General features: G+C 43.2%; 1 protein-coding gene across 1 annotated transcript in view; it reads right to left on the bottom strand.

Moving 5' to 3' along the window:
* SLC1A3 (solute carrier family 1 member 3) overlaps positions 1–27942 on the bottom strand; it is a 116243-nt gene that overhangs the window by 58389 nt on the left and 29912 nt on the right. The window contains exon 3 of the mRNA XM_077462853.1: positions 26108–26245. Within this exon, the coding sequence (XP_077318979.1) occupies positions 26108–26245 (138 nt within the window). The remainder of the gene's footprint in view (positions 1–26107; positions 26246–27942) is intronic.

Here is a 27942-nt window from a genome sequence, read left to right on the forward strand (position 1 = left end):
ATGTCCGACAGACCTCCAAAGGAGTTCCGCCGGAGTTCCGACGGAGTTCCGACGGAGTTCTGGCGGAGTTCTGGCGGACTTTTCGACCGAACGGACTTGGACACACACCATCACACCAAACTCCGACGGAGTCGAACGTGATGACGTACGACTGGATTCGAATAAGGAAGTTCATAGCCAGTAGCCAATAGCTGCCCTAGCGTCGGTTTTAGTCCGTCGGAGTAGCATACACACGAGCGGATTTTTCGAAGGGGACCGGGTCCGGCGGAGTTCCGTCGGGAAAATTTGAAGCATGCTTCATTTCTAAAGTCCGTCAGACTTTGGCGAATCAAAAGTCCGTTGCAGCCCACACACGATCGAATAGTCTGACGGACTCAGTCCGTCGGAGTTTGGATGTTGAAAAGTCCGCTCGTGTGTACGGGGCATAAGAGTTCCACTTTTTTTGCGAAAATTACAATTTAAAACAATTTGATCTTGGCAGATTATAACATGTTGAGCTAAGGGGCTATGGTGTAAAACCTGAACAGTAGGCCCAGCATTTGTCATATAAGGACCTCCAATGACCTCTCCAGCCTTTGGTTAAAAAATGAGACATGGATTCTTCTCTTTTAAAGTTAATCTTTCAGTAACTTTACAAGCCTGAATGAACAAATTCCTGGCATCTCACAGAATACAGTAAAATTATAATTTTTCAAAAAAGTTTATTTTTTTGGATTAGGAAGCAGACCATGAAGTGACTGTGCCTAGGCTGAGATGATGTCACCAGTCTGCTGCAGGCAGTGGGAAGCATTTCATATCCCCCTTATCCCAGTGATCAAACTGCAAAATTATAACTTTGTAGCAAGTCACAAGATTGTATGCCGCATCAGGGGGGTTGCGGCCCCATGCACACTAGCTTTAAAAAAAAATCCTAGCAGCAGCTTTTGAGCATTTTTTTTCTGATTTTAGAAGCAAATAGTGTCATCCTAAGTGTTCATGTACACTATCTTAGTCTAGAGGCATTTTTTAAGTTTCAGTATTTAGGAGCAGTAAAATATTTTTGGGGGGTTTTTGGGAGCGATTTGCCAGTAGAAAAAAACCCTGAAAGCTCCTAAACTCTACTAACAGCTGCAAAGCACCAGTGTCCAGTGTTTTTTTTCTTAACAGGCGGCCTCTAGTGTCCTTAACAGCCTGTGAATAGCTGATTGCCTGTGTCCTTAAAGAGGAAGTAAACCTCTTTGTCTCCCTGCAAAGGTAAAGCATAATGGGCTACTATGCATTGCATAGTAGTCCATTATGTGTCACTTACCTGACACAGGAGCCAGCGATGTCACCGATGTCCCCTGTAGTCCGGAGTGTCCATCGTCTTCTGGGTATGGCTGCTCTGGCCACGCACAGCGGCATGCTGCTAACGGCGATAGTGCGCCTGCGTGCTGTAGACAGCTGTGACTGTCTTTTAGTAAATATCTCCTAAACCGTGTAGGTTTAGGAGATATTTCTTGGACCTACAGGTAAGCCTTAATCTAGGCTTACCTGTAGGTCGAAGTGGTTTGTAAGGGTTTACAACCACTTTAACAACCTGTGAATAGCTGGTTATCCGTGTCCTTAACAACCTTTGAATAGCTGGTTATCTGTGTCCTTAAAGTGGAAGTAAACCCATCGATTTAAACAGTTTAAAAAAAAAGGCATGCCGGGAATGCTAACTGCACATTGGCTGTGCTCTTAGCCAAACTATCAAACCATCCAATGGCTGGTGTCATAATGAATCACATGTGCAGCACCATAGCAGTTGAAGATTAAACAGAGGCAAAGATGGCAGCTTCTTTGGCTGAAAACGATAAGGGAGTTTACTTCCACTTTAACAACAGATGACTCATCAGCTGTTAGCAGAGTTCCCCGCTGACAGCTGAATGTAAACAAAAGAATGGCAAGAATAAAAACTTGAGGAAAAGAAAACAGCATGAGGGTCCCTCCAAATCCACCCCAGGCCCCTGAAGTGGTTGTAAAGTCAGAAGGTTTTTTATCTCAATGCATTCTATGCATTAAGATAAAAAGCCTACTGTGTGCAGTAGCTGCCCCGGCACCCCCTATTACTTACCTGAGCCCCTTCTCTCTCCAGCGATGTCCACAAGTGCCTCAGCCATCCGGCACTCTCCTCCTGATTGGCTGAGACACAGCAATGGCACCATTGGCTGCTGTCAATCAAAGTAAGTTAGGCAATCAGGAGAGAGAGGGGGCGAGGTCGAATAGGGGCTCTGTGTCTGAATGGATGCAGGGAGCTGTGACTTGGCTCAGGTGCCCCCATAGCAAGCTGCTTGCTGTGTGGGCACTCAACAGGAAGGAGGGGCAAGAAGAGCCGAAGAGGGACCCAAGAAGAGAAAGATCTAGCTGCCGTGTGCAAAACTACTGTACAGGGCAGGTAAGTATAATATGTTTGTTATTTTGTAGAGGAAAAAAATCAAGACTTTACAATCATGGATTTTAAGGGGAACCCTATGCCAAAATTAAAGAAAAAAAGAAAAACGGCGTGGGCCCCCACATTATGTCTTGTATGAATATTGAGTGGAAGCCGAACCCGAGCCAAAAAAAACCCTAAAATCCGTACCTGACACAGACACTTAAGGGTTTTATATGGAGTTCAGGGGGGAACCCACACCGTTTTTTTTTGGTGTGGGATTCACCTTAAAATTCATACAAGACCCTTGTTTATATTCAGATTTCAATGGGGAATCCCGATAGTCATTGGAAGTCATCAGTTGTTAAGGACACGGACGGCCTCCTGTTCCTTAACAACCTGCTATACACTGCTAAATACACATAAAAAAGTGGCACAAAAAATGGAAAAACGCTGGCGAGAAAACACTAATATTGACAGTTATTTATCCAGCGTTTTTGCGTAGTTTGCATGGAGCCTTAGGCCGCGTACACACGCGCGGACTGTTCGCCTAACCTTGTTCGTCAAACAGTTTGACAAACAGTCCGCTCAAAATTAGCATGAACGGACTTGACCACACACGATGAACGAACAGTCCGCTGAAACCGTGCGCGATGACGTGAACGGCACGTACGGCGGGACTAGAAAACGACGTCCTATACACTGCAATGCAACCTTCGGCGTGTAAATCCTTTCTGAGTATGCGCGGAACTTAGTTTGACGAACAAGCCTACACACGAGTGGACTGTCCGCTCAAACCAAGTTTCAGCGGACAGTTTTACGGAAATTCCGAAAAACTTTGTTCGTCAGACTGTCCGCTGAAACTGTCCGCTGAAGCCCACACACGAGCGGACTGTCCGCTGAAACACTGTTCAGCGGACAAAGTTGGGCGAACAGTCCCCCCGTGTGTACGCGGCCTAAGAAGATATAATTTTGGACTCCCTTGGACTTCCAACCTGCAACCTGTAACCCAAAAAAGAGATAATTGGATGTCTGCTTCAATAAAAGTCGGTATCGTAATTTTTATCATAGGGTTCTGATAACAGATATAGCACATAATGATTGCCTTGGGTCCATCCATTTGTTCCCAAGATACAAAACAAATATCTTCCCCGCTGTTTGCATAATTGGATTACATTATATCAATCACAAGAGATATATTTATAACCAGCCCCACTGGGCTGTATTGGATAGAGTTTCTCAATGCTATCCCAACATAAAAAAAAACTACCGTATTTATCGGTGTATAACAAGCACAGGTGTATAAAACGCACCCCAATTTTAGTAGGGAAGTTTAAGCAAAACAACTTACATTTTCTCATAAAGAACTTTGAAGCAAAATTAGGGTCACAGCTCATCAATGCACCCTGCTCAGTGCCCATCTGCAGCGATTAAATTGCCCAACAATGCACCCTGCTCAGTGCCCATCTGCAGCCATTAAATTGCCCAACAATGCACCCTGCTCAGTGCCCATCTGCAGCCATTAAATTGCCCAACAATGCAGCCTGTTCAGTGCCCATCTGCAGCCATTAAATTGCCCAACAATGGACCCTGCTCAGTGCCCATCTGCAGCCATTAAATTGATAAACAATGCAGCCTGTTCAGTGCCAATCTGCAGCCTCACCTTTCCCATCATTGCAGCCTCGCCAGTGTTGTATTATCCCTGCTATCTCAGAGAAAAGAGGAAAAGCGAGCGCCGCTGAATTACATAGACCCACGATCTCCTGTGTACCTGCGGCTTCATCACTCACAGCCACGCCTCCTGGCCCTGCTCTTATGACTGACAGAACAGTGGCTCAATGCGGGGCCAGGAGGCGTGGCTGTGAGTGATGGAGCGGCAGGTACACAGGAGATCGCGGCTCTATGTAATTCAGTGGCGTTCGCTCCTCTTCCCTCAGAGACAGCAGGGATCCGTGTATAACACGCACATACAATTTCCCCCTGATTTTAAGGGAAAAAAAGTGTGTGCTGATAAATACGGTACTTAATATAGGTCCTGTTCACACCGATGCACTGTGTTGGTTGGTCTGTATTGCAATAAAATTATGCAGATATTTTATCACCACACATTACAATATGAGGCAGCTCGTCACAACTTGCTGTCGATCTTAGAGTTATGTGAAGTGTCATTTAAAGCTGAACTCCAGGAATAATCTGCATTGCATACTTACATTGGTCCAGCTTAAACAATGTAATTAAGCTTATCTCAAACATGATGGGCCACTGGGAAAGCTAAAAATCACTGTATTAGTTGGTGCTGATACAATGATAGCCACGTTCTTCCAGGTCCTGCTCAGGTTCTGTGTGGCCAGCTTCCTTCTGCAAACAGAACGCAGGGAGTCCCTCGCTCTGCGCTGCCGCCATAAAAAAAATAAAAAATACAAGACATTCTCCAATTATATGGGGTGGAGAGTAGTGATGTGTTGTAATGGAATATGACCTTTTAATTCCTGGCCCCATCAGCTCACACCACATCCCTACCCTCAGCTTCTTTTGCAGTTTACACAGGCACTGTAACCTGGCAGCTCACACCACCAACCAGGACTGCTGCCAGCATCTAGAGCTACAGCTGACAGCTCCTCAGTGAAGGCATCACTTACCACTGTACCTGCACCCCTTTTCTACCTATCATGAATAAAACGACCCCACTAACGCTCTTTCACCAATCCCCGCCACCCAAATCCCACTCTCACCACTGCAGCTACCCCCCATCCCTTCTACCCTGCACCACTCGTGCATACTTTTTCCTCCACTCTCACAACTGCATCTGCCCTCCACCTTTACCGCCGTCCTCATGACTTCTCCTGTGTACCCCAATTTAAAAAAAAGGTCCCCACTGTATAAAGTACACAATGACTGTGATTCCAATGTAGCAGTGATATTTGTGTATACTATCCTAGTTAAGTATAAGTGCACAAAGTCTAGATTAACATCTATGCAGAATGTATTTTTATCTTTTGGGCTAATTGGAACGTATGACAGTTCTAAAGTAGTGAAGGAACCTTTATGTGTCGAAAGTTGCATGGTAGGGTTGAAGGCTAGGGTTAGGTTTAAAGTTAGGTTAAGGTTAAATATTAGGGTTAAGGTTGGAGTTTGAGTTAGGGTTAGCGGCAAGATTAGGGCTAAAGTTAGTGGTAATGATTAGGATTAGGGTTTACAGTAATTGTTAGGGTTAACTTTCTTATGCCACGTACACACGACCAGACTTTTAGATGGACTAGGTCCTATGGCATTCCCGACGAGCTTTCGAAAGAGGTCCGATGGATTTTCTGAACGAACAGACTTGGCCACACACGACTGGAGTAAGTCCATTCGAAAGTCTGTTCGTTTTGAACGTGATGACGTAAACGGGACTAAACAAGGAAGTTCAATAGCCAGTAGCCAATAGCTGCTTTTGCGTCGTATTTGGTCCGTCGGACTAGCACAAAGACGAATGGTTTTCAAGATTTTTAGTCCGTCGGACTTGAGTCCATCGGATAGATTTGAAGGTCTGTTAGACGTTTGGGGAAAAAAAAGTCCGCTGGAGCCCCCAAACGATCGAATTGTCCAACGGATTCCGGTCCGCCGGACCAAGTCTGCCGGAAAGTCGTGTGTACGCAGCAATACTCCAACAATTGCAGCTAACCCTAACCATTACCTCTGACTCTAACCCCATCTCTAATCCTAACAATTAACCCTAACCCTAGCCCTTAACCCTATCTTCTAACCCTAGCCTTTGATAAATAGTAACTGTATCAACACAGAGTGGTACTGTGGATATAATAGAGGTAAACGGTGCTGCGTCCCATTTAAATATGAGGAGATTTAAAGAAGAAAGAAGGGCTTGGACTTTTTAGGCACGACCAAACAAATTATAAAAAAAAATAAAAAATATATACTTTTATTATAGACATAAAAAATGTATATTAAAATCCACATTAATTAATCAAATACTAGTTGAAATAAAGTGACTGTAATATAACCAGTTAGCAACTACATGGAATCTGGAAGATGAGGATATCATTCCATTGTGGTAGTGGATCTACGAGTATGGCTACATTGCAGAAAAACGATGTAGAAATGGTCTTGGCTCTACATGTTACGCGCCTTGCGCATCTTCAGGAGCATCAAAATGGCCCTAGCCCTTAATCCCAGCCCTAGTCCTTAATCCCAACCCTAACATGCAACTTTGAAGACAAAGGTTCCTGCACTACTTTGATGCAACTTTGATGCTACTTGAGTGTCAGAGAGTGTAAAGTCGCATCAAAGTTGCACTGCATGATCAGAACTGTCATACTTTCCTATTAGCCCCCAAAAAAATTCAAAATTCATCAAATAATGCAACACTTGCATTTTTGGTTCAGGTCCATTGAAGCCTATTACATGCAAAATGCAATCTGCTGTGGGAAAAAGTCCCTGACCCTTTCCAAAAAAGACATTGGCTCAAAACGCACAAATGTGAACTAGATCCATAGGAAACCATGTGAAATGGACTATAGTGTGTTTCTGCAAAAAGTACAAAAGAAAACGCATACAGTAGGTGTGATCCAAGGGAAATACAGTATTGCCGTTGACAAGAAGCAGACCACAGGAGTTCAGACAAGCCCTGCAATGTTCTTAGTCATATCACCTCTTTTGGCATATACTAGGGCTGTCAGATTGCCAGCCTGGGCCAACCTGAGCTTTTTGATATCACAAGTCCGTGTGTGTCTTTATATAAGTGGCTAAGAGCTCACAGAATCAAATGCATTACAGTGCGGAGGGGAAATGATATACACGGATCAGAACAGGTGTTGAACAGGCTGATTGTAAAGGTGATCTTTGTATGAAACAATGAGCTGCTCTCCAGGAATGACAAAAACAGGTTCTCCTCTGCTCCTGAGCATTGTGAGATCCTCCGTGCAGGAAGAGCGGCCATTGTGTGCAAAATAATGGGAACTCAGGATCATTTAGGCATATATGCATCGCCAGTGGGTTCACAGTAACAGTCACGTAGGCAAATTTGACAGTAAAATGTATTTACTCAAAAAAATGGAAGTTCCAGGGACTTACAGTATGTAGGATGTATGTATTTACTAAAATCTATTGCCTTTTATGCATGGGCAGGGCTTTATTTAATGCTGAACTCCAGAAAAACAGTTAAATACAGAGATGAAATTCATATGAAGCCACAGTTTTACCTGCCAAAGGATTTGTTTTTCTATCAATGCAGTTCTGAGATTTACACAGCTCTGCCACACAGCACGACACAATCTGGCAAGGGAGCAGACCTAATTTTTCTCTGTTGCAGTTCAGTATCCTTACAGGTCTTTTCCCCGACCTCCAGCCTGTGACACAACTGATTGGCTCCCTATGCTGCTTCTCCCTCCGCCAATCTAAGCATTGCTGCTGCGCTGGGGACTCCAGGAGTAGGATGCCACTTCAAATTAAAGTACTTGCATTAAAGAAAAAAAATAGTTTAAGCTCCATTAAGTTTCTTGTGTGCCTGAAAGTTCAGCTATGCACCTATGAAGGTGCAACAGTGCGAATGCGTTTTTGTGTTATTTTATGCAATGTTGCATGTTGCTTTTAGGAAAGCTCATTCATTTCAATAGACTACTTTATGCGTGAAAAATACCACAAATTAAGTGCATGACCTTTTTTTTTAAATTACACCATGCCAAAAGCATGGTACTTTGTTAATGGAATGGAAAAGAGTCTGCCTATCTCTTTTTATTGCATTGGATACATAGGTTCCGTCTGCATGTCAGATATAAAAGCATGAGTTTAATTTGTAAATGTGTGCGAATTGGTAAAAATATATATTTTTTTATCTTTCTTCAATACCACGCTCCAGATAAGTTTCTCTTTTTGCCCTCTCTTTCTTTATTGATAAAATATATATTAGCTGGGCTATTGCCTGTGAACGGATCATAATTCTTCATTCCCTGTTCGCCTCACTTTCCACTCTTTATCCCTTTCTGACTACGACTCCCAGAATCCTGCACACTGTGATAGTGTATTAGGAGATGCAAGGGGTACAGAATGTCAGGTAGTGGGGAATGCAGGGGGTGCAGAGTGTGGGTAGCTGGGAATGCAGGCAATGTAGTGAGGTGTAATGAGGGGTGCATGGGGTGAAGAAGTAGTGAGGAGGTGCATGGGAATTATATGGGGAATTGTATAAGGCTGTCTTATGATTTTAATAGTGGCCCTGATGTTACCTCTTATACTTTTTTTTGCGTTGGGGCATGGAAGCTTTTTGAAAGAATTTACTGGGCCCTGGGCTTACAAAGGTTGAGAATCACTTTCTTATAATATACACTATATTGCCGAAAGTATTGGGACACCTGCCTTTACACGCACATGAACTTTTATGCCCTGTACACGCGGGAGGACTTTCCGACGGAAAATGTGCGATTGGATTTTGACGGAAAAGCTGATCGTGTGTGGGCTCCATTGGACTTTTTCCGTCGGAATTTCCGACACACAAACTTTGAGAGCAGGAGCTAAAATTTTCTGACAACAAAATCGTTTAAATTCCAATCGTGTGTAGACAATTCTGATGGACAACGCGCCACGTATGCTCAGAATAAATTATGAGACGAAAGCTAATGGCTACTGCTCTGTTTTTTCTGTGTGTTTTCTGTGTTTTACATCACCGCGTTCAGAGCGATTGGATTTTCCGATAACTTTGTGCGACGGTGTGTATGCAAGACAAGTTTGGGCCAAAATGTCAGGCACTGATGTAGACAAGATGGTCTGGCCTGTAGTCTCCCATCTAAGGCTACTTTCACACTGGGGGGGGGGGGGGTGTTATTGGTAAAGCACCGCTAATTTAGCGATTTACCGCTGTTATAGCAGCGCTTTTCATCTGCTAGCGGGGTGCTTTTAACCCCCGCTAGCGTCCAAAGAAAGGGTTAAAAGCGCTGCTGTCAAAACACTTTGCAGGCACTTTGCAGCACTGCCTACTGATTTCAATGGTAGGGGAAGTGGAGAAGCTTACAAGACTTTTTTTCCTGCTGCTCCTGCCCCCTCCACAGCCCAGCACCTCAGTGAGCGAGGAGGGGGGAAGGGGGGGAGGGCATAGCAGCGGTCTGACAGTCACCAGCTCTCTGCTCGGGGAGCCCTGAGAACTGAGCAATCTGCAGTGTTTGATCACTCAGTTCTCAGTCTTGGAGCTGGTGGGGGGACAGATACAGCATAAGTATGATTCTGCAAAAACAAAAAAACATACTTCTCTTTTAATGTTAGGCTCCTTTCACATGGAGCAGACTTGTCTTCGCTCAGAAGGGGATGTGTGAGAAAATCCCTGATTAGAGCCGAATAGGACAGAAGTCACTCCATGCCCGTTCAACTTATGCGAAATGGATACGGGCGGACCACTGTCAGCTCTATGAGTGGCCAGGTGCAAATGGAATCTTCTATTCTGTACATCAGGCTACCCCTGATCTGGTCAAACCCAGAGGAAGGCAGCTATAAACGGACACCCGCCTGTCCATAGGGCTCCATGGACCCATGATCAGGTCCGCCTGAATAGAATAGCCAAATTCTTTAACATTATCTAAAAAATATCTAAATCCAAAATGTATTTCTTTATTTTGAATGGATTGTAGAAGGGTTGTGATCCTTGGGTTGGGTTTTTATTGTTGTCTGTGCCCCGCTGGGAAGATTCACTCTTATTTGTCCTGGTAAATACTGTCGCCAAGACAGAAAATGGAAGTAAATCCAAGATTATACAGTTGTCATGAGAACAGGACAATAGAGGAAATCTTATAGTGGGGACATCTATCCATCCCATCAGTTTGGATTGGTTTAAACACATTTGCTGTTGTGTTTCTAGACCAGGGGTTCGCCAAACTTTCTAAACAAAGGGCCAGTTCACTATCCTTTAGACTTTAGGGGGGCCGGACTGTGCCCATCGGGCATACAAAATGTCCCAGCGTCAGTGGGAGTAAAGAATCCCCCATCATTGGTATCATTGGACCCCTTTGCTGGTGTCATTAGGAGGAATTATGCCCCATCGTTGGTGTCATTGGGTCCCATTGTTGGTGTCATTAGGAGGAATTGTGTCCTATCATTGGTATCATTGGACCCCATTGCTGGTGTCATTAGGAGGAATTGTGCCCCATCATTGGTGTCATTTGGCTCCATTGCTGATGTCATTGGGAGCAATTGTGTAGTAAAATACATAGCCAAGTATTATTCTACACAATTTTTTTTATTGTCCATTAAAAAAGAAAACAAATAAAATTAGACATGTTATTTGCCAATAGAACTTAACCAAAACGTGCATTCTATGCATCCAAAAATATAGAAAATATACCAAAACAAATCACTATTCAACCAAAAAATTAAATGTCAAAGCAATAACTCCAAGGCCAATAATAAATAACACGTTATCTCCTCCAATTCCGCAACATGGCTGGTTGACGAACAGCCGTTCAGAAACGAACTGAAAAGTGTGAAATGAAAAGTGCGAATCAACAGTCACCAAACTTCTACTAACACGAAATTAGCAGAAGGAGCACAAAGGGTGGGGCTAAAGAGCTGAAAAACAACGTAGTACTTCACTACGTTTGTGTTGGCCGACAATTCCTTGCCATTTGTATGCAACACAAGTTTGGGCCAAAACCCTTCGGACAAAAGTCCACAGTTTTGTTGGCCAACAATCCAATCATGTGTACGAGGCTTAAGAGTTCATTCACACATCATATGGTGGGACTGCGTTGGGTGGCTCTTCTAGTGCAGTTCCACCGCAAGACAAGGCAATGTGCCTTTGTCTCCTATGTGCCCAGTTAACTGCATTGCGATGGTTTACAGGCAATGTGCACTGAAAAAAAGTATGGCAGGCTGTATTTTTTCAGTGCAGTGTGATGCAATCCTCTGTCTCACAACACGTGGCAGGCAACTTAATAAAATGTCTGTGTGACATAAAGTTCATTAAAAAAAAAAGAACAGTGTAATGCAAAGTAATCCAGTTGGATTGCACCTCATACCAGCCTCTGTGTTATAAAGGGACTCCCCCCCCCCCCCTCACATAACACACAGGAACAGAGCTGAGGCTATGAATCACAGGCTGTGTGCTGGAGCTCCCTCCCCATCACCTTTTTACTTCTTATTGTCAGGAAAACTTGTCAGAAGTGACTTCTCCAGATAGCAGAGGAACGAGGCAGCAGAGTGAAATGACACTTAGTGCTCTGAATTAAAACACATTACACATTATAGAGGGTTATGTTTTGTTCAGATTTCATGTCAGAGTTTAACAGCCACTTTAGGTAAAATTTCATAAAAGCTGCTGGTGTGGACATTTCTTTATTATATCAGATCCTCAAACACTCAAGGTGTAGGCTTCAATCTGAGCAAATGGGGGAGGCTCTAAATGGTGGAACGGGTTTCCCAAAAAGAGGTATGTGCGCGCCCTGCTCAAGTCCTCCCGGTGGAAAATCCAGGTTGCTTACAGACATTTTACAGAGACCACAAATAGCAATTTTCAAGTTTCTCCAGTAGCATCAGCTCTAGATAAAATATGGGATCATAGCTCAGACTGTTCAGAAACAAAGACCATTTTTGAGTGCTACTGTATCTTAATGATTTGGTTTTAGAAGAATCTCCAAATGAAATTTGGCTGGCATGTGTCGACATGTACAAGATAATCACAAACTATATTCAGAAATAAGGCTTTTAATACATCATGACACATTGAAAAGAGTATTTATGGTAAGTGGATCGTTCCTGTGTATATCAAGCAATAAAACTATAGGTTTGTGGGAGCTGGGCGACCCACCATGATACATATAAATTTGGTTTCTTTACTAAAATGACTGCCTATAATGCCGCGTACACACGATCGGACTTTTCGACAGCAAACATCAGACGGAACCAATCCGTCGGACAATTCGATCGTGTGTGGGCTCCATCGGACCTTTGCTGTCCAAAAATCTGACGGACTTTAGAAATAGAACATGTTTCAAATTTTTTGGAACTCCGCCGGACCCAGTTCCTATCGAGAAATCCATTAGTCTGTTTGCTAGCGCGATGGACAAAAACCTACGCTAGGGCAGCTATTGGCTACTGGCTATGAACTTCCTTATTGGGCACTAATCTGCATGATTACCCCTAAGCAAAATTCCTCCTTCTCCCAGTAAAATCTGCCCCCCTGTTGAAATCCCCCCTCCTAGCAGCAATCTCTGCCCCTTCCATCCATCAAATCCCTCCCAGAGTGTAGGTAGCCTCCTCACTTACAGTTAAAGCGGAGGTCCACCCTAAAGTGGACCTTCCGCTCATCGGAACCCTCCCCCCCTCCGGCGCCACAATTGGCACCTTTCAGGGGGGAGGGGGGTGCAGGTACCTGTACAGTACAGGTATCTGCACCCACTTCCGGGATAGCTCTCTGCGGAAAGGGGCGTAGATTACGCCCCTTTCCGAAAGTCCCCCCGCTGCCTGCTGGGAAACACACAGATCCTAGAGGCAGTGGGTCCATCCTTATTGCGCAGCGCGACTCGCGCATGCGTAGTAGGGAACCGGGAAATTAAGCCGAAAGGCTCCACTTCCTGATTCCCATACCCAAGATGGCGGCGGCAGCACCCGAGAGACGATCGAGAGATCGGCTTCGGGTGCCGACATCGCGGGCGCGCTGGACAGGTAAGTGTCACTATTTTAAAAGTCAGCAGCTGCAGTATTTGTAGCTGCTGGCTTTTAAAAAAAAAAAAAAAACGCGGAGTCCCGGCGGACTCCCGCTTTAACTGTGACAGGACAGTTTTGCTGGCTGAGAGGAGAAGTGGGACCACAATTGTATCATACTTACTTTCTCATGCAGGAATGTCATATTTTATTCTGAATGTGTTTGCGTTTTCCTGATATTTTGTGAAATCCTGTTGAGGCTGTAACTGTTCTCTAAATTGTTTCCAGCAGCCATCTTGGAGAAGCCTCATGTTCTAATTGGTACCAAGTTCTCTCAAGATTGTGTCCACCATTTTCTGTTAGCTTCCATATAATAGAGGGACCAGCCACCATTTAGAGAGACATGTGTGGAATGAGTGAGGGAAGGTATACTGCTTATGAGGGAAAGCTAGGCCTTACTCAGGGAGAGTGTTCCAGCCTACAGGGACAGAACAGGGATCCTCAGTAGTCCTGCCTATCAGCACTGCTGCTGTGTTTATGATAGAATATCATCTAAGACAGTGTGGCTTCCTCTTAAGTAATCTCTGCTGCCTCTGTGGAACCTGCTTATGGAGAGCAGCCTATGGCAAGTAATCAAAATGTGCCTTACATACCACCGATGTGCCCTAAGAGAGGAATAATAACTACAGTGCCAGTTTACTGAGCTGCATTCTGTATCTTTGGTGAATGGACCGTAAATCTGTCCCTTACTGTATGCTAACAAGAGAACTGTTTACTTCACTTTTGTAAATATCATTTTCCACTTCTGCTTATCTGGGAATTAAAGTTACTTCATTTACAATACCACGCAGTGTGCTTCCCTCTATAATACAGCCATGCTAATTCCCCCACCCCGCTTACAAGCACACCCGTGCCCCACCCAAAAAATCACCCCACCTAGCACAAATTCTCCACCCCTCAAATTTTCCCTCTCCAGAGTACACATTCTGTCCTCCTACTCCAAATCCCCCTCCTATCCCAAATATCCCCTCCTAGCACAAACACCCCCCAAACATCCCCTCAAAAAGAAAGAAATTCTTCACCTAGCACAAATCCCCTCTCCGTCTACCATAGCACCTCTTCAAGCATAAACCCCCCAAATCGACCCTCCTATCACAAATCCTCTCCTCATATCCCCCCCTCAACACAAATCCCCTGAATCCCCTCACGTTATACCACATTGCCCAAGGCAGCCACCCCCTCCTGCTCACCCATTGTCCCAGCCCTGGCTGGGAAAGTTGATAACATTATTTGATATTTCGGTTCAATCCAGTAACAGTTACAAGGACACAAACTTTTTGTCAGGAACAACAGGAAATTTTAAGTGCTTTCAGAAAATTTACCTAAATATGAAAGCACATGCTGCCACTCATTCATATACTGGGGCCAATTTTGGACAGAAGCCAATTAGCCTACCTGCACGATCCGGCAGACATCGTGTCCGCAGAATCCGCTGTGTCCAATCTCAGTGGAAGTGGGTTGCCGGCAGTGTGCGCACACACCCTAGACCCTGTGCATGAAATCATGTACCTGTACGTGATTTTACGCAGAAGGGCCATCCTGCATATTAGCCCACGACCCAGAAAATGTATATATATAATATATACATTTTCTGGGTCGTGGGCTAATATGCAGGATGGCCCTTCTGCGTAAAATCACGTACAGGTACATGATTTCATGCACAGGGTCTAGGGTGTGTGCGCACACTGCCGGCAACCCACTTCCACTGAGATTGGACACAGCGGATTCTGCGGACACGATGTCTGCCGGATCGTGCAGGTAGGCTAATTGGCTTCTGTCCAAAATTGGCCCCAGTATATGAATGAGGACCTTGGATTGGGGGCTCCTTGAGGGTAGGGACCAATGTGAGTGTGCAATGTACAGGGATAGGGGCAGATACTTACTCAGGTTGAACTGGATGGACTAGTGTCTTTATTCAACCTTACAAACTATGAAACTATGAAACGGTGGTCTGCCTTTGTATACAAGGCAGGCTACTGTTCTGCCAGAGGGAAAAATGGAGATCCTGTGTTTCTGCTAAGCAGAAACACAGATCTATGTTTTCCTCTAGTCAAAACACATTCCCCACAGTTCGAAAGCACTCATAGGAAATACATTTAACTCTTTGATTGCCCTGATGTTAACCCCTTCCCTGCCAGTGTCATTTGTACAGTGCAAGTGCATTGTTTTAGCACTGATCACTGTACTGGTGTCACTGGTCCCCAAAAAGTGAAGCAAAATACATATTGGCCTAAATTGATGAAGAAATATGATTTTTTTTTTAGATTGTTTTTATTGGGTATGTTTTATAACAGAAAGTAAAAAATATTGCTATTTTTTTTTCAAAATTGTCGGTCCTTTTTTTGTGTATAAAATAATAAAAACGGCAGAGCTGATCAAATACCACTAAAGGAAAGCTTGATTTGTGGGGAAAAAAGGACATCAATTTTATTTGTTTACAGCGTCGCATAACAGCACAATTGTCAGTTACAATAACGCAGTGCCTTATCACAAAATTGGTCTGGTCATGAAGAGGGTAAAGCCTGCTTCTGGGGCTGAAGTGGTTAATAATAACCTAGGTTTTTTTTTTCTTAAGTAAGTATGCTTTGAAATTGAGACCCTAATTTTAAACACCAGAATATAGAAAATGTGAGCTAGACAGTGCAATGCCCAGGTCTTCTGGTAAGGTCAGACTCTGAACTGTGGAAAGGAACCAATGGAACGTGGCTGATTATTTTAAACAGTTATTTTATGCTTCAGCAACTGGAGTATAATGCAGTCAATAGCCCCCTTTCCATAAGTGGAGCGAGAGGGAAGGAGGTCATGTCCGCCTAGTCTATTTTTCCTCCTGTGGCTTTCAGGAAGGTAGTAAACTGTTCACACGGTCTAAATCACATGGCTTCTAGTAAGCCTTGGCACAAAAGGCCATGACAATGAGAGGCCTGAATGAGTCATTACCAAGAATGGTCAAGGAACCTACTTATTCACATTGCTTTTGTTGCCCTCATTTTACCCGATGACGTGTATTGTGTGGTATTTGGGTTTTCGGTCAATACAGTGTGGATGGTTGAAAAGATGCTTTTGTAAAAATAACTCATCAAATCTACTAGCTGAGGTGTGGGTTACTTTAAGGGACAAAACTTTATTTATCATTGAATCGAAACTCCAGCCTTATGCCTCGTACACACGATCCGACTTTCCACCAACAAAACTGTGGAATTTTGTCTGTAGGGTGTTGGCTCAAACTTGTCTTGCATACACATGGTCACACAAATGTTATTATTATTATTATTATTATTATTCAGGATTTATATAGCGCCAGCAATTTACGCAGAGCTTTACAATATAAAAGGGAGACAATACAGTTACAATACAATAAAATACAAGAGGATTAAGAGGGCCCTGCTCAGAAGAGCTTACAATCTAAAAGGGTGGGGCAGGTGGTACAAAAGGTTATAACTGTCGGGAATGAGCTGATGGAAGTGGTAGGAGATTAGTTTGAGACGTGATAGGCTTCCCTGAATAGATGAGTTTTCAGGGATCGCCTGAAGGTAGCAAGAGTAGGGGATAGCCGGACCAGTGGAGGTAGCGAGTTCCAGAGGATTGGAGAGGCTCTGGAGAAAACCTGGAGAGGAGTGTGGGAGGAGGAGACGAGAGAGCTTGAGAGTAGGAGGTCTTGAGAAGAACGGAGGGGACGATTTGGGCGATATTTGGAGACAAGATTGGTGATGTAGCTCGGGGCAGAGTTGGCCAACAACTACAAACGTAGTGAATTACTAGACGTACTACGTAATTTTTCAGCTCTTTAGCGCCACCCTTTGGGCCCCTTCTGCTAATTACGTGTTAGTAGAAGTTTGCTAAGTATTGATTTGCGCTTTTCTTTTCTCGTTTTTAATTTCTCGTTTTTCTTTTTGTGTTTTTAATTTCACACTTTCCATTTCGTGCATTTCAGTTTATTTCTGAACGACCATTCGTCAACCAGACATGTTGCTGAATCGGACGACATAACGTGTTATTTATTATTGGCCTTGGAGTTATTGCTTTGACTTTTTTTTTTGGGTTGATTAATGATTTGATTTGGTATATTTTCTATATTTTTGGATGCATTGAATGCACTTTTTGGTTAAGTTATATTGGCAGATAGCATGCCTAATTTTTTTTTTTTAATCCACAATAAAAAAAAATTGGAAAATAATACGTGGCTATGTATTTTACTTCAAATGATAGTTTGGGAGTAGGAAGTTACATAAAAAAAAAATACAATGTAAAATTGACAAGGGACACCAACATAGTTGTATCTTTGATCTTATAAACCATGGGATAATGGTGTTGTGGTAACTTGAACAAATAAGAATAAAAAAATATATATATTATTCTTGCTATCACTAGAAAAAAAAGTCTTTGAAAATTTGTTTGCAATAACTCCATCAGTATCACCAGCAAAGCAGCTTCATTATTATCCCATTAAAGAATAAGAGAATTGTTCACTGCATTTGGAGATTTCATAATTTGCCGCGTCACGAATGCTAATTCTCCATTACAAACGCTGGTTTACAAGACCGACCGCTTCTGCTTCCGAGCATGCGTGTTTGTACTTTGGACTTTTGTCCGACGGACTTGTGAACACACGATTAGAAATTCCGACAACAGACATTTGTTGGAGGAAAATTTGAAGACATGCTAGTCGGAAAGTCCAACAACAATTGTCCGATGGAGCATACACACAGTCAGATTTTCCACCAACAGCCTGTCATCCAACATTTCCCGTTGGAAAATCCGATCCTGTGTACGCGGCATTAGTCTACCACTAGACATATGTTATTTTCAATAGAGTAGTACATTTTTAAAGTGAATGTAATCCCTTACAATGAACTTCTCGTATTTGTTACCTTTTGGTGTCCTAAATAGACCATTGAAAGTGTTTTGTTATATCTGTCCAATAAGTGCAAAAAATACCTTCTGATTTTACCAGAAGTCTTGTGAGCTGATACCTTCCTATACTCTATAACTGTGAACAAGGAGGGGTTATGGAGATAAGGGAGGCGGGAAGGGAGATAAGGAGAGGTCTGTTTTCTTTATGACCCTTAGGGGCCCATTCACTTTTAGGAACTGCATGTGAATTGTACAGGAACTTGTACTGCACAGAACTGCTTGTTCCTGAGCGATTCACATGCAGTTCTGTGCAGTTCAATTTCATCCCATTCATATTTAAATAGGCTGAAATCGCACCGCACAGTGCATTCACTACTTTTGGAAACACACTGCAACCGGATCACATTGGTACTTTTGTACTGTGGGATCTGTATTTGGGGTACGGTCAGTTTGGCACTGATCTCCACTACAGATCACAAGGGCAGTGCGATTTGAATGCCTCTTGGGAAACCGGCATGGAACCTAGGTTTCCTGCACCACATTCTAGTGTGAACAGGCCTTTAGAAATGGGGCAGGGCTGACAGTATGCAAATTCTGGTGCAACTCTGCATAGAAACCAAGTTTTTAAAGCTTAAAGTGGAGGGCCACCCTGAAAAACAAAACTACATTAAAATGTTGCAAAAAATCTGAAAAAAAAAATGAATTATTTTTTTATTAAACTTATCAGAATTGCCTGTTGCTAGGCAGGCCATACTAATCTGCCTCTTCATACCCCACGGTGATCTTCAGTCTTCTCTCCCCCTCGCATTGTCTTCTGGGTAATGGGGCGTTGTGTGTTCTGGGAACTGTGTGTCCCAGAACACAGAGCGCCCCATTCACAAAGCGCTGCCTGACTTGCGCATTGGCAATAGGAAACGGGCAGTGAAGCTGCGCAGCTCCACTGCCTGTTTGCCTTAGATAGAATGGCGGTGCCGGGACCCTAGAGCCGAGAGACGGGTCGGCCTCGGGCAGCTGACATCGTGGGTACCCTGGACAGGTAAGTCTGATTATTAAAAGTCAGCAGCTACAGTGTTTGTAGCTGCTGACTTTTAAAAATTATTTTTTTTCAGCCGGCCCTCCCCTTTAAGACCCCTTTCACACTGAAGGCATTTTTCAGGCATTTCAGCGCTAAAAAGAGCACCTGTAAAGCACCTGAAAAACATCTCTCAATGCTCCCCAGTGTGAAAGCCCAAGTGCTTTCACACCGAGGCGCTGTGCTGGCAGGATGTTAAAATAAAAGTCCTGCAAGCAGCATCTTTGGGTGCTTTTGGAGCGGTGCTCTTCGGAAGCTGAACGTGATACCAACTTCTGAATTAGTTCCTACATTGTGCATAAAGTGTTACTAAACCCACAATAGTAAAATCATTCTGTATATGCAGTAAAGCATGCTTGTTATACTCACTGTGGAACCTAAGGTGTTAATCCTCTGCATTGTGTAAAAAGGGCTGTTTGATCCTGTATGTACAGATCCCCCCCTTCTTTTACTCTCCCCAAACCTTCTGCTGATAGAACACAGTCTTGGGGGCACTCTGCACATGCTCAGTTTGGTGTGCATTGCTGGGGATATTTTTTTTTTTTTTTGGGGGGGGGGGGTGCATGTGATCAGCACAGGGCCAATCAGCACTGTCCAGACAGAAGGTCAGGGGTCATGCATCCTCATAGGACAGTCAGAAGGGAATGAAAACTCCTCCTACAAGCTTTAACCAGACACTGATAGAAGTCACAAGACTGCTATATATTGCTGATGAGAAAAGGTATTTAGTAGAGATGCGAAGGCCCGGAAAAAAACGTTTTTTTCGTTTTATTCCTAAAGGCTTTTTTGTTTTTTTCCCAAAAATTGGAAAAATGGAAAAAATAAAAAAAAATGTGGCATATTTTATTTTAACATGATGAATAAAATATTTTAAGATAGGGTGTTCAAATATTTTCCAAATCATTTCTAAAAAAAATGTATGATATCAGATTATTCTAATTTCTGTGCACTAAGTGAGGACAAGCAAGTCCTAGGTAACAAACAGAACCCTCTATTGTAAGAACAGTATGCATTTCTTCCTTTAGGAGGTGCTGTGCTGCTACTGTAACAAGAAAAAGGTTTCAGTTTTGCTTTTGCATGTTAGTGGGTGTGTTTGGTTTGTTCTGTCCTCTTCACTAGGCCTCAAAAGCATTGGAAGAAAATACAGAGCAACAAAAAGGACTTGAAAGTATATACTTAATTAAAAAAAGTTAAGAGTTTACATTTATCTGATTCTGAATCCAGAAAACTGAATCATGTAGCTACATTAGTTTATCTTTATAAACTTTTTGTCTAAATAATAATTTAAGTACCAGTAATCTGGTTCTTCCCCCACTTCAACACACAACCATAGATTAGTGTCTTCTTGCAAAGTAGTCATTTTTTCTTGTTTTTATTTCCTACTTCACTCAGAAAAATGGTGAGACCAACATCTAGCATATGGAGGCATTTTCACATTACAAGTTCTTCTGAAAAGAAAAATGTGATTTTCAAATATTGTCAGATGAAATATGCATTTCCAAATGCTACCAGGATGACAAAACACATTCTTGTATGTACCAATTGTCCTGTAGATATAAAAAAATCCTTCATGGATCGAAGTGAAGAGGACAACAATGATGACAATGCACATAGTTTTTCTCAACGTTCTCGTAACAGAATGACTTTCAATCTTAAAAAGACAAAAAAGTGCTGTAGCATTTTTTCAAGTTTTCCGAATTTTTTTTACGAGCTTCAAAATTTACGGAAATTTGACATCTCTAGTATTTAGCAGTTTATATTTACTAAAATAATTGCATTTTCATGTTTTGTGTACTGTAGGAGACCAGATATAGTGAATGCAGGGTCCAGGGTTTAGTAAAACTTTAGGGAGCCCCTAAAACCATGAGCTGCTGGCTGCATGACACTGCCTGATGTGGAAAACCTGGTGCCAAGGAAATACCCTTAAAGCTGCAGTTTAAATTGCTTATAGTTTATCTTCACTGCCTCTCCCCACCCTGTTCATCAACAAGACAATATTTTTTTTTTTAAATAAAACCCTTCCATTTTCATACCATATTTAGACTCAATGATGTCCAGTGATGTAAGTAACTCAGTTAAAATAAACTGAGTTACTTAATGCAGTTACTTTAGAGGGTAACAAGTAATCTAACTGATTACTCTTCCCCTCATGGTAACGCAGTTTCCATTACTTGGGCGGCATTACCGCAATTACATCTACCGCCGGACTTTTGAAATGAACGGACTTGCGCACACACGAGTAAAGTCCGCTCATTTTTAACGTGACTCCAGGTAGACGGGACTAGCGAAGGAAGTCAATGTCGCTGCCTTCATCGGCGAGATTGACACCTCGCGAGCCCCGTCGCCTGGTATGGATTTAAAGGGGAACCCCTATGCCGAAAAAACGGCGTGGGGGTCCCCCCAAAGTCCATAGCAGACCCTTATCCGACCACGCAGCCCGGGCTGGTCAGGAAAGGGGGTGGGGATGAGCAAACGCCCCCCCTCCTGAACCGTACCAGGCCACGTGCCCTCAACACGGGGGGTGCTTTGGAGAAGGGGGGCCCTGCGGCCCCCCACCCCAAAGCACCTTGTCCCCATGTTGATGAGGACAAGGGCCTCTGACCGACAACCCTGGCCGTTGGTTGTCGGGGTCTTCGGGCGAGGGGGCTTATCAGAATCCAGGAGCCCCCTTTAATAAGGGTGTCCTCAGATTCCAGCCCCCTACCCTATGTGAATGAATATGGGGTACGATGTACCCCTACCCATTCACCTGGGGAAAAAAAGTGTTAATGAAAAAACACAACACAGGCTGCAGGGACCCCCCTTCCCGAAAGCACCCCCCCATGTTGAGGGCATGCGCCTTGGTACGGTTCAGAAGGGGTGGGGCGCTCGCTCGTCCTCACCACCTTTCCTGACCGGCCGGGCTGCATGCTCGGATAAGGGTCTGCTATGGACTTTGGGGGACCCCCACGCTGTTTCTTTGGCGTAGGGGTTCCCCTTTAAATCCATACCAGGCAACGGGGCTTGCAAGGTGTCAATCTAGCTGATGGAGGCGGCGATATTCACTTCTTTCGCTAGTCCCATCTAGAGAATATTTTAAAAAAAGTCACAGTTACTTTGCTGAGTAACTAATTACTTTTCCAATGTAGTAACCGAGTTACTAACGCAATTACTTTTAGGAAGAAGTAATTTGTAACTTAACTAATTACTTTTTTAAAGTAAGATGACCAACACTGGTCATCACTGGGTCTCTGGGGCTTTCATGTGGAATGCAGGTACATCATGGCTAGTGGGAGGGGCAAGCTTGGTGATGTACATCGTTTCCTGAAAACATCACAATGCCCTGCCTTATCACTCCTCTGAAGAACCCTTGGTCCTGATGCAGGCAATGGCCTGGCTCTTGAAAGCAGTTATGCAAATATCAAAATGCCTTGATGGGTGAATATCAGCCTGGAGGACTGACCTATAAGCCCCTGTACACACGGTCGGAGATTTCGCCAACCAAATCCGTCGGATCTTGTCCGAAACTGTTGCATACACACGGTCGGACTAGGTTGTCGAAAAATCCGATCATTCAGAACGTGATGACGTAATTTCGTTACGATGGGACTACGTTCAGGCTAGTAGCCAATAGCTTTGATGTAGGAATTTGATCTGAGCATGCGTGGCATTTGGTCCGATCAAAATTCTCTACACATGATCGGAGTATGTCCGATCGAACCAGTTGGTCGGGAAATATTTCCAACATGTTGGAAAATTGGGTCCGACGGATATTCCGACGGAATCAGTCCGATGCATACCACATACAGTCGGATTATCCGACGACGCGGTCCGATAGGACACATTCCGACGGATTCTCCGACCGTGTGTACAAGGGCTAAGACTTGCTGCAGTATCTTCAAATGCAGGCCACAGTGAAAAGCTCATATTGTGCAGTTAAATAATACTAAGCTTTTTCAGAAAGGAGGAGAAGAGATTGTACACCAAGGTAGCAAATAACTTGCTGCAAATTTGTGGCAGTGTTGAATTGTAAGTCGGTTAACTTGCTGCACATTTTCACTGGCAAGTTGTACATTTGAAGAGCACTTGAAGCACAAGTTCTAGTTGAGACTTTCCCAATTTGTAGCCAATTTGCGTGACGAGTGTCTAGCAAGAGCAAAGTTGCAGTGGTGAGTCTACAGCAAGAGCTCTGCAAGTCTACAGCATTAAAATTCAGCCACAGTGACCCCTGTGGTGGGATGACTATTGCCAGTGTTGCCAACCTACCAGATTGGAATTTACTGACACCACACCCACATTTTACTGGCACAGCCAAGTTTTAACTGGCATTTTCAAAAGTTACAAAATTTTAAGTACAAATTTCAGTATTTAGGCTACAAACAAGGACAATATGCAATTAGCAAGGTGATTTAAGGTAGATATTAAGACAAAAAACATATTTCTTATTTTTTTTTTCAGACATAGTAAGTAAGCAGCTCAGGGACAGGATTTATGAGGGCAAGCAATTACAATGGGCAGACATACATACATGAAATTGACTCTCACAGTGACACTGCCAGCAGTGTGCAGCAGCACAGATGATGACACGTCCCCTCCTGAGTCACAGTGACAGTCTCTGTCCACGCCAAGTGGTCCATTCAGTCCACTTCCGTCCAAACAGCACTGACAGTCATGCTCCTGTTTGCCTTGTTTTCATCCCGCAGACTCACACACGAGGCTCTGGGCACTTCACTCAGGTCCCTTGCACCATGACATTACATGAAATGCCCAGGCAGAGGCACTTGGATGATCTCGGCCGACTCCAGACCAAAACTGAACATGCGCAGTTTTGAGCCGAACGTCACAGCCATATTTTTTACTAGCAACCTATTCCTGTCACTGGCATTTACTGGCAGGAGAGGTGCCCATTTTTTGCTGGCTGCCAGTAAAAATACTGACGGTTGGCAACACTGACTATTGCACAACATAACAACCAGAACTACCAGCAGACTTGCAGAATGTTTGCAAAGAAAGTTAATCTGGAGTCATGCAATGCAGACTTGATGCAATTGTGAAAAAAACTTGGGAAGCCTGGCAAGTCTAGCAATAGCTTAGCAAGTCATTTTCAAACTTGCAGCACAATTGCTTTCTATCTGGGCAACTGTGAGAGATGGAAGCCTCATGCACACTGTACATTATAAGAAACACCAGTAGTTGTAAAATGAGTTTTGCAGCGTTTTTGCAGTAGCATTTTTCATTTTTTTTTTTTTAGTGGTAGCGGTTTTGAACTTTTTTAGCAAAACTATACTCCCACAAAAGCTTATGGTTCAAAAACTTTGATAAACGCAAAATAGCTGCATTTTTGAGTGTTTTTAGGCCTTTATAAGAGTTAGAGCATTTTCACTGCTGAAAAACTTCTCTTAAAACTTCTCTTAAAACTGGGTTTTTTTTCCAGCCAAAAAATGCCCCTGCCAAAAAACCTTCTACAGAATCTATGCCGGAAGTGGGTGCAGATACCTGTACTGTACAGGTACCTGCACCCCCCTCCCCCCTGAAAGGTGCCAATTGTGGCGCCGGAGGGTTCCAATGAGCGGAAGGTCCACTTTAGGGTGGACCTCCGCTTTAAGGACACTGAAAACTGATCCTGGGTGGTCGGAGTATCACAGACTTATATGCACTTATACACTTTATGGATCAATATTTATATTTTATGAAATGTGTGTATATTCACCCTATATGATGTTGTAAGCTGTATGACGACATTAGTCGATTATATATTATTATTTCAGCCTTGGATTTGATTTTATAGGCACATTACTTTTGTTAACAATTTAGTTTTTTTAGGTTTTTGCTGCAGGTTCAGCAGATCATTAAGGGGATAGCGCAGCACATGATTTATCTATTTATCTTTGAATCTCACACATTAGTATGGGACATGATTAGTGCTAGCAGCTGTCATCATACTATATTAAGGTAGGGGAACTATGATTTGGTAGCTCGCAAGGCGGTGATCAAGTCAGGGATCCAACCAGCGGAGGAGACGCTCGCAGGGCAGCCTTGTGGGTCAAGCTAGGGACCGAGCCGGTCAGCAGGAGTGAAGCTTGAAAAGCATCTGGAGTGCCAAGCTAGGGACCCAGCAGGGAGGTGTAGGGTGATGCTTAAGGGAGATACTAGCGCCAACTCTGGAGGAGCTCAAGGGATTCAGAGTCAGTGAATCAGAGGGTCTAGAGAGAGACCGGGAGCTCAGTGTTGAAGAACTACAAAAGGCAGTTGTAGTGGAGATGAAAGAACTGTTACGTTTGAGTTAGGAACTGTTAAAGGACTGTTGCCATCAGAGAGAGACAGCATTCCTGCATGTGCAGAAGTGGTGCCTTGCTGGGGCCTCTCCCTGCACGCCTGTCCTCCTATTGAAGTCTTGGAGTCTGCCAATTGAATCGATAACTACTTAAGGGTGTGCTGGCCCTAACTTTCTTTCCCCCAAAAATACAAAAAGGATTGTCAAAAGAAATAAAACCTCTTTTACATCCAAGAAGTGTCTGGTGCCCAATGACTTTCACCATCTTTGCACCCACTATGCCTCAAAACCCACTACATATTGAAAGATGTCAGCTATCTTTGGCCTTGGAGGTTTTCATTAGAGACTGGACAAGGCTGGAGACCTTGCTATATATATATATATATGCAATTTGTTACACAAAGAACCACAGAAATGGTATAAAGAGAGTCCTGCACGTAAATTTTCAAATGGCCGAGGTTGCCCTGCATAAGAACTTGGAGCTGCTTTATGTTCAGGCTTATCCAGTACATAGGTCTAATTAGGCCTCAGTTACAATGCTACTGTCCAGTACAGGGGCCTAATTAGGCCTCATTCACACTAGCTGTCATATCTGCATTTATATGATTTTGGAGGACATTTCTAAACACAAATAAATGCAGGTAATGATTTTTTAATGATGCCATTCAGAGTTGGCTTTTAGCTGCAGCTGGGTGCAGTCAGTTTAACTGCATTTAGAGAAAACAGAATAGCAACCAGTCATAACCCACCTTTTACTAGGCTGATTTCAACATGAATTCTGGTTCTGGTAGCTATGGGTTAATGGATAAAGCCTCTGATCTTTGTGCTCTGCAAGCTTCTATCATCAATACACTGCAATGAAAAGATGTCTTCTCCTTACCTGTAACCAGACTGGACACAATGAGGGGCAGGACCAGCATCTGCAGCATTCTCATCAACAATTCCCCAGGGAAGGAGAAATACTTGATCTCCCGGAAGGTCATGTGATACGATCGGACAGAAAACCCCAAGATGATTCCTGTAGGACAGGACAGAAACAATCACACTTAATAAACCAGTGTTAACATATACACATCACAGTAGCATATCTAGGCTCTGAACCCAAAGACTATGTCTGAGAAGTATCGGCTTCACACTTTCTGAAATTACATTTTTAGGATGTGTCAGTTGTCACCTGATTCAAATAATTTCTCGCCATAAACAGGCCATAAACAGGCCTTTTTTCTTGCCTCCAAGAAGGATGGTTAGGGAACACTAGAATAGAAAGTATACTGTAGTTGGGTAAAGGGTTTAAAGTAAACCCTGAATGGAGAAGCATGCCAACCATGCAAGAGATTCCATCTGTAATTTAGAAAATACAATATGCAGTAGAAAATATGTAGCGCCATGAATTAAAGCCAGGTTGTCTTGTCCTATTTTAGTATGTCTGTCAATCATCTTGATAAAGAACGCCACCATGCTCTTGAAACATTGGCTGAATTGGAAAAAGTTCCCACAGACACACTCCAAAAACCTGTCGAAAATCTTCCTAGGATAGTGGAGGCTGCTATAGACTCTAAGCAAGAATGGGGAATGGGGGGGGGGGGGTAACTCTATATTATGGTCATGGTTCTAGAATGGGATGCCCAGCAAGTTCATACAGGTATCCAAAAGCTTTTGCCATATGGTGTATATGCATATGCATGCATCTTGGTTTTACCAAGTCATTATCATTGTAGAAGTAATTTTCCTTTCTTATTCTGTAGGGGTTATAATTGTGTCACATCGTCCAACAGTTTAAGAAAGTTATTGCTTAAAGGCAGTGTGTTAAACCATAGTAGATGTAAACATCGAGAAGGGGTGCTTTAAGTGCACCCCGGATGCCTCGAGTGAAACTGAGAGAAAGCTTCTTTACAGAATATCTCAGTCACATAGAAGGATTCCCAATACAGGGCCAGTCTCCAAACCATACATATCTCCATAACCCATGAAGAAGCCACCACAGGTGAAACGTGTTGGGATGGGGACAAGTTATCCTTTCCTGCTATAATATGTGTTGTATACAAAGTGTAATATTTCTTTAGTTATATGCAATAAATATATGTGCATGACACTATATGCGGCATAGAAATTCTACCTTCAGGGGTGGTTTCAATATTATGTGTCTTTTGTATTATGGAAACTAATGTTGAAAAACATCAAAAACTCATGTTTCTAAGGGGTAATACCCCTAGTATGTATTTTTTTGCCTTCGAGACTGTCCATTATTTTTATGGGGTGCCTCGAGACTGTCCATGATTTTTTATGAGGTGCCTCGAGACTGTCCATATTTTTTTAAAGGGTGATTTGACTGAAAAAAGGGTTGAGAAACACTGTTCTAATTGTACATTGCAAGCTATACTGAACAATTTCAAGCTGTGTAAAGGGTTCTATGTATAATTCTGCTCCAAACAAACCAAAACCTAAAAAGGTACCATATATACTTGAGTATATGCCAAGTTTTTCAACCCATTTTTTAGGCTGAAAACCCCTCCCCATCGGCTTATACTCGAGTGAGGGCGCCCATCTACAGCTGTTCCTTTCATTACTAAAACAGCGAGTGTCTCCTGCTGTGTTATGCAGTCTGTTCAGCGGCAGTCCACTGTAACAAAGCCCTGCCTCCTCCTCGTCCGTGATAGAGGAAAACTGATACAATGCTGGGAAACTGTATCAGTGTTCCGTCTATCACGGACGAGG

Source organism: Lithobates pipiens, unplaced genomic scaffold (assembly GCF_037356315.1).
Source record: "Lithobates pipiens isolate NorthernLeopardFrog02 unplaced genomic scaffold, aLitPip1_a1.2 Scaffold_3, whole genome shotgun sequence".
Classification (NCBI taxonomy): Eukaryota; Metazoa; Chordata; class Amphibia; order Anura; family Ranidae; genus Lithobates; species Lithobates pipiens.